This window comes from Anabrus simplex, chromosome 8 (assembly GCF_040414725.1).
Source record: "Anabrus simplex isolate iqAnaSimp1 chromosome 8, ASM4041472v1, whole genome shotgun sequence".
NCBI lineage: Eukaryota > Metazoa > Arthropoda > Insecta > Orthoptera > Tettigoniidae > Anabrus > Anabrus simplex.
In genome coordinates this window covers 102942911-102957793 of record NC_090272.1, presented here as the reverse complement: position 1 = coordinate 102957793, position 14883 = coordinate 102942911, and the positions used below count along the sequence as shown (strand labels likewise).

Genomic DNA, 14883 nt, shown 5'->3' with positions numbered 1-14883 from the left:
GGGGAGTTGGCCGTGCGGTTAGAGGCGCGCGGCTGTGAGCTTGCATCCGGGAGGTAGTGGATTCGAATCCCACTGTTGGCAGCCCTGAAGATGGTTTTCCGTGGTTTCCCATTTTCACACCAGGCAAATGCTGGGGCTGTACCTTAATTAAGGCCATGGCCGCTTCCTTCCAACTCCTAGGCCTTTCCTATTCCATTGCTGCCATAAGACCTATGTGTGTTGGTGCGATGTAAAACTACTACCAAAAAAAAATACTTCAACCAGGCTGCATTAATTTTTTTTTTTTTGCTAGGGGCTTTACGTCGCACCGACACAGATAGGTCTTATGGCGACGATGGGATAGGAAAGGCCTAGGAGTTGGAAGGAAGCGGCCGTGGCCTTAGTTAAGGTACAGCCCCAGCATTTGCCTGGAGTGAAAATGGGAAACCACGGAAAACCATCTTCAGGGCTGCTGATAGTGGGATTCGAACCTACTATCTTCCGGATGCAAGCTCACAGCCGCGCGCCTCTACGCGCACGGCCAACTCGCCCGGTACTGCATTAATTACTCCAATCACCTCCTTCATAGGTTGACCATCGTCAGCAATCATAAACCCAAGATATTTGAACTTCATTACTTGAGGCAGGTCCCTGCCGTGTGCTTCTTGAGGGTCTTACATCATAGGTATGGTTTTCTTTTTTTTAAGCAGCAGGACAACTGCACCAGTTGATAATTCTACTTTTGGGTTTGGTATTGGAGATCCAACTGTTTTCAGCACCTTGCATGACACTCTTGTAAAGGAGGATCCATGATATCAGTCAGTGGAAGTCTACTGTAACAGTTGACCAATCTGCAACGTGCCATAAAGTCATATTGCCCTGGAATGCTGTCAGACAGAGTCATCCTGTTGCATGATAATGCTCGCCCCCATACTTCCAATCTAGCAAATTGCTTGGGAAGCACTTCAACATCCTCCATACAGCTCAGATCTTTCACCTTGTGAGGGATTGTTTCAGTCTGGTACAATTTTACTATAGTTCAACTTGGCTTTTAGTCATTTTGACGGTCTTGCAAATATGTTTGTTGAGGATGCATTTGAAGATCTTCATTGTATGACCATCCACCACAAGGATGAACAGAAGTGGTAATAGGGTTGGGGCGCTACTGGAGATCAACTGCAATGTGGAAGGTACTGGTGGCTCCTGCAGCAGCTAAGACATAGCTTCTTGGCACTAATAAGGTACTATGGGACACCATGTTGTCAAGTGTTCGTCAAATCAGGTCATCATGTGGTACAGTATATAACTGAAGGCCTTCTCGAGGTAATACATGGAAATGAGATGAAGCCGTTTGTTCTGCTTACAGTATTTCTCAACTAGGAGCCATATACGAAGGATTGCTTCAGTCTGGTACAATTTTTCTACAGTTCAACTTGGCTTTTAGTCATTTTGATGGTGTTGCAAATATGTTTGTTGAGAATGCATTTGAAGATCTTCATCGTATGACTTGAATGTCTAATTAACTAGTAATTAGTACAATCAGCAGGGATTCCCTTCTTTAAGAAGACGGGTTCAGTGCTAATTGGTCAATGTTCAGCTATTTAGCTGAAGAGAAACATTAACCAGCTTGCTGCATCTCATTATTGACAGCACCACATCACTACCACGAGGTTTGTTTCGTCCAATGGCTTTTCCTAGTCTCTTTTGCTTCAAAGCAGACTTGACTTCAGCTAAGTTAATTTATGTAACGAGTCCTTTAATGGGATGGGTGTTTGAGATTGCCAAATGGGACAATTCCCCAGTCAAGATATTCTTGAAGTGCTTTCCTCCAATTTACTAACTGCCTGTTTTCTTACTGAGCTGTAGTAACATTGGAATTCTCCCATTATGTGAGGTCTCGATTTGATAAGTCTGTACATATCCTGTTCACCTACATGCATTTCAAGTTTCTCACAAATCTCTTTCGGTATTCTAGTATATGTAACTTTGATGCAACATTCTATATTCATGAAAATTACCAAAGATGCTAAAAGAATTATAGTGTTAGAGTATGAGTAGAACTGTACCATGAGACTTCTGACCCTACAGTACATTTCATACTTATAGCCTTAAGAGGGAATAAGAAACCTAGGAAAGGAAGTTTCTAAGATGCAGAATATGTATGAAATAAGTCCTTTAATATGATTGGTGTTTGGGGTTGCCAGATGACATAATACCCCAGTCGAGATCTTCCAAGAAGTAGCTTTTGCCAGACATTATCTCATTTTTGACTAATTGGCTGTTACTCTCTTCAAATGGGAATGGAAGGATTAGCCTCAGTGTGACTGTGGAGAAGAAAATCAGACCATATTGCCTTTGAATGTCCTCTCCATACATTCACAGGTAAGACTTGAACAACGGATGAAGCTCTTAATGGCTTTCACACTATGATAAAGAACAATGATCGTTAACTTGAAAAAAGTGTACCTTTAAGTTTGTATATCTGTGTGTAATGTAAATATTTAGCTCATCATGTGATAAATAAATGCATAAATACTTACCTGTTAGTCTAATCCAGTTAACATAGTATAACATGAACATCATGAACCAAAACAGGAATGAGAAATTAAAACATGCACTAGATGGTTAATAAAAATTACACATGCCTGAGAGGGAAGGAACAAATAATGATAACCAACATGAATGGGATTCTGGAGTGAAAAAGACAGAAGTATGAGTGGATGGTGAGAGGTAGACGATAGATGAAAATAAGTCTATCATGTTAATTTTTTAATCAAATTTCATTAGGCCTACTATATCTCCTTAGAAATAAAGAAACACAATACCTGGAATAAGGCAGACGACCTGCGAAATACAAGTCTGAATGTAAGTCGTGCTTGTTCTTCACTTATAGGAGTAGCAAAAACTTCAAATCTGGGTTTTAACCACGATTCTGACTCTAGAACCATACATGAATCTGGAACATACTTCATCACACGGAAAAGCATTATGTAGTCACCTAAAAAAAAAAATAGAAAATTTCAAATGATTAAATATCAGCACCTCTGTCATGGGACAATGTTGTTTAACATCAACCTTACACAACAGATTTATTATTGATTGATTCTAAAACTGAAGACATTTAAACCAAGACCTGCTCAATGCATGACCGGGCGAGTTGGCCGTGCGCGTAGAGGTCATGTGAGGTCATGAGAATCAACATCTATATCATGTGAGCTTGCACCTGGGAGATAGTACGTTCGAATCCCACTATCAGCAGCCCTGAAGATGGTTTTCCGTGGTTTCCCATTTTCACACCAGGCAAATGCTCGGGCTGTACCTTAATTAAGGCCATGGCCGCTTCCTTCCAATTCCTAGGCCTTTCCTGCCCCATTGTCGCCATAAGACCTATCTGTGTCGGTGCAATGTAAAGCAAAAAAAAATTAAGCAACATCTTTTTCATTGCAAACTTTCGTATAATTCAAGCCTCATATGAAAAAAAGTCTGCAATTTCCTAAAGACACTCATTCTGTGAAATAATTGTAATTTACTGATTACTTGTTGAAAATGTAATTAGTAATTATATTAAGAAAAATATTTCTCAGCCCCCACCACACAAGAGTTCTTTCCCATGCTGCTAAATCTACAGACACAAGGCTGGTGTATTTGAGTACCTTCAAATACCACTGGACAGAGCCATGCTAACACCTGCCAACTTGGAGTCAGAAGGTCAGCGCTCTACTATGTGAGCTAATTGGCCCATCAAGGACTGATTCTAAAAATAGATTAACAAAATTGATTCCAAAGCAACTGAGAAGGGCTCAGAGAAAAATCCTAAGATTTACCATTTAAGCTTTGTTTTGTTGTGTTTATACTGCCTTTTTTCTTATCCTACATTTCTCACATAAAGACTAAAGATCTGTTCAGAAGACCTGTATGAACCTAGGAAATGAAAACGTCAGTGAGAGCTGAGAAGAAGTGGGATTGATGACACGAGAGCGCATCTATGTGAAGATAGCCTTGTATGATGTAACAACTGTGTTTATTCCTTATTCAATAAATGCTCCATCTGTATAAAAATGAAGAGTTTTGTCTGTACATTACTCAGAATAAAAAAAATAGAATGGTATTTCTGTATTGGTCATGTCCACAGTAAAAAGGAAATGAGGTTTTCAATTTTCCATCATCTCTGTCTATCTGTATGGCTAAACAGAATTCAATGAAAATCGGTATGTAAAGTTGTTGAATAAGGCGCTACACTTTAGGCTATAAATAATTTTATTCACAGTGAGTGTACTATCTATTGTACCTAAAATACCAGTAAAATGGCATATTTCATAGGAGTTGATGTTCTATTGACAGAAATACTAACTGATCTCTTCATGGATGTTATTGCTGCAGAAAGTCTGCTAACTGAAGCTTTTGAAATTCTAGCACCGTGTCCAGTATTACAGGAAAAACTGTCGGCCGTGCATTTAAAAAGTGTTTGATCTCAAATGCATTTGATGGCACAGAAGATGATGATGCTCTGTACAAAGGCAGTGATAAAGAAATAAGTGACGATGAATCTCAATCATCTGATGGCAATGACCGACTAATTAAATGGCAGAAAATGTATTCACTGTGCTGTATGTGCTTCAATAATATATATTTTAATTTTTGTTTCCGATTTCCCAGGTATCAGCATATTGTTGGTGTCAACTTATAATCGAATAAACATAGTACTGTGATCACAACAGAAAACATTCCAAATGGCAACTTGTTTTCCTTAATAATTATAGTGAAGTTCATGAAATTAACTGTACATTATTCCTTGTCGTCAGCTGATACTCATTTCTCGCCTGTAGTTTCTGTGGTTACTTACTCATTCTGTGTCAAAGGTGTTGGTAGCTTAACAGGCCAATCCTTGCATGAAATTACATTTAATTGAAGGAGGGGTCTGTGACTGGGTTTGCTGCAGTTTCTGTCTTTATCAAGCCTGTTTCCTGTCTTCACCTTATATGTTCACATGTTCAAACATCACAACAGCTGATATGAGTGTGCGCCAGATCTTCTGCAACAAGATACCAAGTGTTCAAATTGATGGCTGTGCTCTTCATGGTCATTATGAGTTGACTTTTGCAACGCTTCACGGACATGGCCAATCCATCTGAGCTGGTGACTGATAACAGAGGCTTCTATACTGTTCATCTGTGCTCTCTCAAGTACTGCAATATTAGTCATATAGTCAACCCTACCGAGCGAGTTGGTCGTGCTGTTAGGGGCACGCAACTGTGAGCTTGGATTTGGGAGATAGTGGGTTCGAACCTCACTGTCGGCAGCCCTGAAGATGGTTTTCCGTGGTTTCCCATTTTCACTCCTAGCCCTTTCCTATCCCATCGTCGCCAGAAGACCTATCTGTGTCAGTGCGACATAAAGCAACTTGCAAAATAAAATAAAATAAAATAAAATAAAATTTCAACCCAATTAATATTCATAATGGACCAAAGTTTCTACTGGTGAAAGCATTCCAGTTTCTTGATGTCACGGCAGTATAGGGTCCAGGTATTACATCCAGCAATGTTGAAACGAAAACAGCTTGGTACATCATCAGTTTTACGTATATTCTTAGATCCTGCATGTTACTATATAAGAGACGACAAATTTCAAGAATACTTACGAATATGCACGTTTGTTTCTATTATACAAGCAATATAATACCTTACATTAATTTGAGGTCTAATGTTGGAAAATTAAATTTCATACCTAAAACTGGCAAACTGTATACTGCTTGATATAATTTGCCAACTCCAAGGGGTCTTTTATCAGCTGCTCGAAAGTGGGATATCCATCGAAACCACTGAAACATAAACAACTATTAAGATATTGGATTATGATCACTGGGGTGGACTAGGGAGTGATGATGCCAGTATAGGAAGCATGAAGTCAAGTAAGGATAACAACATTTTTAGTGTTAAACTATAGAAGTAGGGCAGTTAGTTTTAATTTTCATCCTGTGTAGTAGGGAAAATGATAGTAATCTACCAGTTGTAATGATCCGTCTATGCAATTAGTTTTAACCACATTTCTATTATTTCCAATAACTTGTTGAAATCAAGATAGGGTACTCTTATGTGCAGTTTAGAATTGTAGTGTAGTTATTAGATACTAGACACGGTAACATTTTGCTTGCATTCTTTACTATTGTGTAATTCTTGTATATTCCTTTTGATGTTCAATAACTAACGGCAGTTTTCATTTCTATTAGGACGTAGTAGGATAAAATAATACTCTTACATAGTATTGTAGTGTAGTTATTTTACTAGTTAGTACCTATATTCCTTACTTTATTGTCGTGTGATCCTTGTGTAATATCTTTGTTAGCTTGAAGGAGTAAAATAAAAAGATTTAGTTTTAAATACATTTCTACTGTTTCAGTTAACGTATTGTGATTAGGATATGTCTAAACGCAGTTTAGAATTATTGTAGTGTAGTTATTTTATTAGAAATTATTGTGCTTACTTACTGCAAAATATTTGTGTAGTAGAGGAAGACTCTCTATAGGAATTTAGCTCTTACTACAATTTTATTGTTGTAATTAGGACAGGCTGCCTGCTGTCATTTCTTGATGGATGCAGTACTTTTGCATCCATCTATTGGCACAGGCCAGAGTAAAGTGTAGCTTCCACCGAAGTCCCAGTCTCATCCATGGCTGTGACAATATGGAAGTTGCTGGGGTATGGGTTGTGCTGAGTAATGACATTCAGAGCATGACTAGTGCATCTGAGTGTTATGAAAGGTGCTGCTCACAGGGTCAGTCGTGCTGCAATAGTACTTTCTGACCCAGTGAGGAAAGCAATGGCGAACTACCTCACTCCTCATCTTGTCTAGTACGCCTCATTTTGGTTTTGCCATTGGTTTTTGGGGTTTCCTTATAACCGCATAACCTTTGGTGGTGCTATTTGAGGATCCAACCAGCCTCTGGGCTGATGACCTAACAGACAAACAGAATTAGGACAGGCTTAATTGCAGTTTAGAACTGTAGCATAACAATTCTTATTAGATAGTATCTTACTTGCTTTTTCTGTTTGCATGTAGTAGTAGTAGTAGTAGTAGTAGTAGTAGTAGTAGTAGTTGTCGTCTTGTCTATACATTTACGTAGAGTAACTACACATTTCTCTAGTTAACCTGTTATTCCTAGTGTTTGATAATTATGATACGTTTTAGTAGAATCGTTGTAGTGTAGTTACATTTGTCAACTAGTTTCTTGCTTGCATTATTATTGCAAAATCTTTGTGCAGTATACATTATTTCCTTAGTCCAACATAGATACTTCTATTCATAGAATACACAATTTTATTTCTGTTCATATTTCCATATTATTTCACATATCTTTGAAGAGATGAAAGAATGGCTGAGAAAGGTAGGTGTGAGGACTGTGGGTGTGAGAGGCAATTAAGGAAGATGACGGAAGAGATAGCAAGTTTCATGGAGATAATCAGGCTTGTAATGGAGGACATTTAATGTACAGGATACAGTAGGTAGGCAAGAGGGAGGTGAAGGAAAGTGAGAAATTGTGAAAGACAGGTGGGCTAATGTTTTAAGGGGAAGGAAAATGAGAGCTAAGGGTTTTCCTCATGCAGTGGGTTCAGGAGAGGTATCGGTGAGAAATCGATATGAGTCACTACAGGTAAATCAGCAGAGGGGAAAATGCAGATTAGGGAAGTGTTACAGGGGGGGGGAGGGGGAAGAACAGGAACAGTAGCAAAGGGAAACTTAGAGTAGAGGATAGGAAGAGATAAGTGGAACAGGGTAGGGAGAGGGAGAGAAGGGAGGTATGATGCCGGTATGATGGAAGTTAAGAGAGACTAGGGGAGGAGGGGATCCAATGAGCGGGGGTAGGGTTGAGACTCTGGTCATTGGTGACTCACTTGTGAGGCATGTGGGGAAAGTATTGCCTACTCTCCATCTCACAACATTATCAAGGTCATTTTGCAGTTGCTCACAATGTTGTAACTTATTTATTACTCTGTACAGAATAACATCGTCTGCAAAAAGCTTTATCTCTGATTCCACTTCTTTACACATACCACTGATATGTATAAGAAGACATAAAGGTCCAATAATATTACCTTGAGGAATTCCCCTCTTAATTATTACAGGGTCAGATAAAGCTCTGCCTACTTTAGTTCTCTGAGATCTATTTTCTAGAAATATAGCCACCCATTCAGTCACTCTTTTGTCAAGTACAATTTCACTCATTTTTGCCAGTAGTCTCCCATGATCTATCCTATCAAATGCTTTAGACAGATCAATCACGATACAGTCCATTTAACCTCCTGCTATATCTTGCTGGAATCCTACAAGTTGAGTCCCATTTTTCAGTTTCCAGAAGTTCCCTCAGACAAACTTCTATTTTTCAGATTTGCATAATAAGAAATATAGCATTAGGTACAACTAAATCAAGTTTTCTATGAATCAACTGTACCATGTAAGCTACTATATTTTTACAAGTATTTGTACATAATTATGAGTACGTGGTAAGTTACTTCTCCTATCCCAAACATGCAAGTTTAGTATTCATTACCTTTGTCACAAGTGTAACTGATGTTATATCTAACCCCTTGAACGAATCTACCTGAACACAAAAGCCAAACTTTCCCATCCTTCAGTGTGAGACATCAGGATATGTAGTAGGGTCAGTCAGGGTAAATATGAGACATTTTTTACAACTTTGTTCATAAATTACAAACTAAAACAGTGACAATTATGCTAATAATCATAATAAGTTGTGACTGGTGTTACAAAAAACACTGGAAACAACAGATTACTATATATTCATTAACGTTTGAAAAATAAATATAAATGTGCATCTCATTTTTAACCCACAAAAGGGGGAATTCTGAGACAACCCAGTGAAAAAGTGAGACAGTATTGTAGCAGACTGTAAAATCATGTTGAGGAGTTAATAGGGTAATTGTGAGACAGTTTATCTGGGTATAATAGTTTGCAACACTTTCCTCAGTTTTATTATAGGAACAAAATGGCCATGTTTCGATAACACAAAATTTAGGCTTGAGATACATTTTCCTGACAAAAATTACTTAGTATAGATTGTTGACATTACCGGTATACCATCTAATTACATGGTACCTGAGCTTTATGTCTGAATTTATGTTACATTTCAATGATACTAAATAAATACATAGTGCCCATTGTAATCAGAATGGTGAAAAAATGAGACATTTCACTTGGTTAAAAACTGGGTTAACAGAAACTAGGAGTTCTATTTGTTTTTCAAAAAACATCAATTGTTTCTGGGAATGCAAATGTAATGCCTCTATCTTTCCCTGTTATTATTGGAACAGGCAATTTTGCCAGTAATTTTGACTTTTCCACAACAGATATGTCATTTTCGTTAAGCCTAACACAGTTTTGTTATTGTCCACACAATTGACCAGAACTTTCTGAACAGTGGCAACATATTTATATTGAAAATAATGCCGCTTTCCACAACTTTCTACTTTCAAAAAGTACAAGTACAAAGTCACTTGGGTTTACTCCACCCGCCAGGGTCCTTTCCAGAATATCTGTGTCGAGCAGACCAACTTCATCAAGACTGTCACCACTACCTTGCCAATCTTCATCTTTGTTTGAAGCTGAGTCAGAAGAATCAACTTTTGCTCTTGTCTTAGATGGCAGTTTTACAACTGGAACTGTTGCCTTTTGAATACCGGTACCCTTTCTATTCTTCTTATGAACTGGTTTTTGATTTTCCATCACAAGCTGAGAATACTCTTCAGATACCTTTGCTGTTGGGTCCACTCTTTTTTGCTTGATCATGGTTTTATCGGTGCGTTTGATTTTTTAAAGTAGGAAAAGTATTTAGGTACAGAAACAAGTGTACCAAGTGTCTCATTTTTCCCCTAGAAGTGTCTCATTTTTACCCTCATGATGTCTCATATTTACCCCCTTTTTTTAGAAATGAATTTTCTTCTCAAATCAAAAACATAAAATTGTGTTTTCAAGCTGAAAAAGAAGATTCTCCCTTACACTATCAAATAAAACCACAAACACTTTCCTGGATTTTTGGATTGAGCCGGAGTAACAATACAAAATGCAACACATGAAATTTTTTTGGTTAGAAAAACACCACTCAGGAAAAACTTGTCTACTGGTAGATATATGGTTCATAGAGAAGTAAAATGGATATAAGGCTAATATATAACATCATTCATGCAAAGTGTTGAGATCATTAATGAGAGGAGAGAAAATTGAGTGTCTCATTTTTACCTTTTTTTTTTTTTTTTCCCTCATAATTACCCTGACTGACCCTACTTATCTTTCCATTTAGTGGCTGTTTCTTGCTAGGCCTATTGCCAGTTCCATTTGTATGGTCAGCCTAATAGCCAACCTGCTTTCTAACATACTTCACTCTAATTCTCAGGACTGGTCACTTTATCTCGTCGTTATACATTTGGCATTAAAGAAAATGTCATTAAAATATCTAGGCTTAATTCATAACTCAATAGGCTATCCCATAAGCAATAGTATACACACAAAATGCATGTTTCATTATAAAACTACAAATTATCCTATAAGAAAATATGGTACTTGGGTTAAGGACAATACTGAGGCAGGATAAATACCTACCACTTCTACTGTGTCAGGGTGAGCCACAAACTGGAAAAGATCCCTGTAATCAGCATTCAAAATTGCAGACTGAGCTATACTGAATTTTCCAGGGTCACTTTCGAGTTTAGTCAGTAACGCTAACAGAACTACAGTTACCGTGCTAAGACAGTGAAGTTTATTCATTGTAGTATTCTTTCAAATAGACATATAATCGTTTAATAACTTGCAAGAACTCATCGTAAGTCCCGGCACCATGCAGTACCAAAGGTCACAATTCTAAAACCAATATATGCATTAGTGTAACTCTATATTCAAAATAAATACAGAATAAAGTTTCACTTGTATTTATTACGCTCGTTTGCATGATAATAAATCTCTAAAGACACAAATAGCTGTGAAAATCATTTTATTATTGTTGTTGTTGATGTTGTTGGAGAGGTTATGGGCTCTATTATTTTACCCAGCCACAACACTTATTATCGTGATTCTTCTTCTTTCTTTCTTGAGGAGATTGGTTGGGATTGATTGTACCGTACTTATTATCGTGATATTACACTGATAATGCGAAATCACACGCAGTTAGTTTCACTACGAAGGTCACAAGAACAGAGTTGAGCATCATGTTCTGTTCTGTTCTGTTCAAAGAGGTTCTGTTCGTGAAGTTGATTTGGGCTCGTTATTTCACCCAGACACAATATTGTATTATATTTGTACTAGTTCTACACACGCACACAATTTCAATAAAGTAGTACACCAATGCAGTTGACAATGTTGTTCTGTTCTGTTCGTGAAGTTGATTTGGGCTCGTTAAAGTTGACAATGTTTTCTGAGTACGAAGTACTTGAAGATTGAGGGAAGTAGACCATGCAGCAGACTCACAAAATGGGTTCAAAGCACTTGAAGTAGTTCAGGAAAAGACGTATCACCTAGACAATTGAGAGTGAGGAAATACGTATACAAGACTAGGAGAGATAGGAAAAGCACAGGGACACAAGGTATACTAATCTTCACGCTAGAGTGGCCGTCTCAGCGACTTCTACAAAACACACACACCGGGCCAACATATAAGGGACAAGCAGGAGAGGGCAGGGGAACGACAGAGGGGTGGATATATGTGAGAGTGTAGGACTTTGGACAGATGGCTGCTGCTGCTTAAATGCTTTCATTCCCCACCCTGAAGGGGTGGGGCGGGCCACCTAGAGGGTGTCGCCCTCTCTCTGGCCAAGAGATGCGGGCGGGTTGGGGAGATGTGATGGAAGAAGGAGGTGGGTAAAGGATGTGGAGAGTTAGGAGATGGGAGGGGAATTGCGTCTATTCCTAAGTATTTATTCTTTATTGAAGTGAGAATACAGTTGTGATTATGTCAAAATGAGCTGTGAACAAAGAGGAGAGGGGTTATACAAGGTGAGAGGAAAAGAAATGAAGGGCAAGGGTGTTATAAAAGGAGGAGAAGCTAACAAGCGAAGTTAGAAGAAGGCGAAGGATATCAAAAGAGGGAGGTGGGGGAAAGTAAGGAGGTGGGGGCGGGAAGAGATAAGGATGAAATGATGGAGGAGGTGGTTGGGGAGGTGGGGCCGGCCGGGGACTACTTCGAGGTGTGGAGGGATGAGATGAAGGTTGTGGAGGTGAGCGAGATGGTTCTATGCGATGATGACGGCCGTTGAGGTGGATCCCGGTGGCGATGAGGCGTTCAACGTCTTCAGCAGTCGGCAGATGAAGGCGGACGAGATAGGTGGGTCCAGCGGAGTTATAGATCCGAAAGGCTCGGCGCACTGGTATCCCTGTCTGGCGGAGTGTTTGGATGATAGATGCTGATGGAAGACTGGGCTCCACACCGCAGACGACACAGCTAAAGGTGGTAGTGCCGGTGGAAGGCGGTGGGACCAATGGTGGCTGTACCAAGTTGCCAGGAGTAACTTGATGGGAATATCCCTCTTCAGATGACGGAAGTGATGAGCGCTGGGGGTGTGTGGGGTCAGTGGAGGGAGGTAAGGGGAAAGGAAATGTCATGAGAGGGGAAGGATGAGTGGTAACAGTAGTAGTGATAGGAAGGGAAGAGGAGGTGTGAACTGAGGTGGTAATGGTGGAGGTAGCAGTGGTTAGAGTAGTGGCAGAGGTAACAGGAGGGAAGGACAAAGGGGGCGGGGGTGAGCAGTAGGGAGGTGGTGTGGTCGTAGCGGGCGGATCGATGGTTCCAGGCGGAGGGTCGTCGGTGTCCGGTAGCTCAGCCAAAAGATCCTCTGGAGTAGATTCAACTGCATAGAGATGGTTGTGGATGCGTGCGCCATTCTTGATGATGGTAGAGACGTCGGCTGGAGTGGATAAATAGAGAAGTACATCGGATAGTGGTTGAGCTTCGTCGTTGACTAGCCGGCAGGCACCATAGGCACCCGCCGGACGAAGAGCAGCGAGGACATCTTGGTCTGAGAAGACGAGAGGAACGTTGCGGGCAAGGCAGGTGTAGAGCATTGTGGGAAGGCCGACCTCCTACGTGGTGCCAGCCTATATGCTTTGTTGTCTCGGCAGGGTGATAAGTAAAGTTGAGCAGTCACCCGGCCGAAGAAAAAATATGCGTTGCGTTGAAGCAGAGGAGAGCAGTCGTCGTGTCCCCAACCAGAGCTCTTGAATGTTAAAAGCCTCTTGGAGATCCTCCCGGACAGATGGATTGAGCATCATGTCTATGTGCACATCTTCTGTTCTGTTCGTGAAGTTGATTTGGGCTCGTTATTTCACCCAGACACTATACTGTATTATATTTGTACTAGTTCTACACGCGCACACAATTCAAATAAAGTAGTACACCAATGCAGTTCACAATTTGTTCTGAGTACGAAGTACTTGAAGATTGAGGGAAGTAGACCATACAGCGGACTCACAAAATGGTTTCAAAGCACTTGAAGTAGTTCATGAAAAGACGTATCACCGAGACAACTGAGAGGGAGTAATATGTAGACAAGACTAGGAGATATAGGAAAAGCACAGGGACACAAGGTATACTAATCTTCACGCTAGAGTGGCCGACCTCAGCGACTTCTACAAAACATACACACCGGGCCAACATATAAGGGAGAAGCAGGAGAGGGCAGTGGAACGACGGAGGGGGGAATATATGTGAGAGGGTGGGAGTTTGGACAGATGGAAAGAAATATCTGAGCAACGTATATGGGGGATGTAGAGAGCGAAAAGTGTCATTGAAATCGTAAACAAAAGATACCCATGGCCATAAGTAATGAGGATAGGAAAGTGATCGCTTGTATGAGTGTCACGGAGTACCCGCCACGTGGTTATAGAGGCAATAGAGTTGCGGCAAAGTGATAGATCGACTGCACTAGGCAACGAACCAGGAGGAGTGAGCCTGGTAGGGGAACCATCGTTCAGAAGCAAGAGATTATGTTGAGTGACAGCATGTAAGAACTGTGTGCCTTTGGAGGTGTCGAGCGGGGCTCCCCACCGAGTATGATGAATATTGACATCTCCCAAAAAAAAAAAAAAAAAAAACCAGTGGGGTATCAGGTGGAAACTGATTAAAAAATTTGAACCATTGGGCGAAAGAGATGTAGTTATCAGGGGGATTATACAAGTTTATAACATATGTGTTCTGATATATAAGGCCTTGGGAATGGGTATTTGGTAGTATGTATTGTAGATGTAATGGAGTGTACGATAACGAATTATGTATCATAAGTGCGACACCATCAAATCCCGGTCCGTCATGGCGTTCGATAGAATATCCTGGGAAATAAAAGTTAGTTGTATGAGAAAACCAAGTTTCTTGCAAAGCGACTATATGAGGAGATGTTTCGTGCATGAGAATTTTGAATTCGTATTGTTTATTTTGTAGGCTCCTAGCATTCCATTGAAGGATGCGTACTACCATTATTAAATATAAGGTGTAAACTTTCTCGAAGTTGACTAATAACTGGTAAGATATTGGGGTGATCTCCAATTAGTTGAGTAAGCTGCATGAGAAGATTGAGAACACACTGTTGAGCATGTTCTCGCTGTGGGAGTGTAGTAGCTGTTTGTTGACGCTGTGCGGGTTGCAGAGGCATTGACGGGCTCGACGTTGAAGGAGTTGTCTGACTGGGTGGAACGGGTTATTGATAACTCAGAGATTGAGAGGGGTGAGAGGATGTAGTGGATTGCACTAGCTGGAGATATCCAGCTCTATCATATCCGGGAGAAGGCTTAGGTGGCAAATCCTTAACAATCACTTGTGTGAATTTGCGTTTGCGAGGGATGTCTGGTAGTGGTGAAGGATGTTGAGAGGGTAGGGGAGGAAGTTGTTGAATGTTATTATACTCAGAATAA

The 14883-nt window shown here is 40.1% G+C and overlaps 1 protein-coding gene across 1 annotated transcript in view; it reads right to left on the bottom strand.

Annotated features, from left to right (window-relative positions):
• The window catches only part of LOC136878854 (uncharacterized), a 40570-nt gene extending 29365 nt beyond the window's left edge, over window positions 1–11205 (bottom strand). The window contains exons 1-3 of the mRNA XM_067152393.2: window positions 10591–11205; window positions 5704–5797; window positions 2805–2977 (exon numbers count right to left, since the gene is read on the bottom strand). Of these exons, the coding sequence (XP_067008494.2) occupies window positions 2805–2977; window positions 5704–5797; window positions 10591–10755 (432 nt within the window). The 5' untranslated portion in view covers window positions 10756–11205. The remainder of the gene's footprint in view (window positions 1–2804; window positions 2978–5703; window positions 5798–10590) is intronic.
• Between the last annotated feature and the right edge of the window lie 3678 nt (window positions 11206–14883).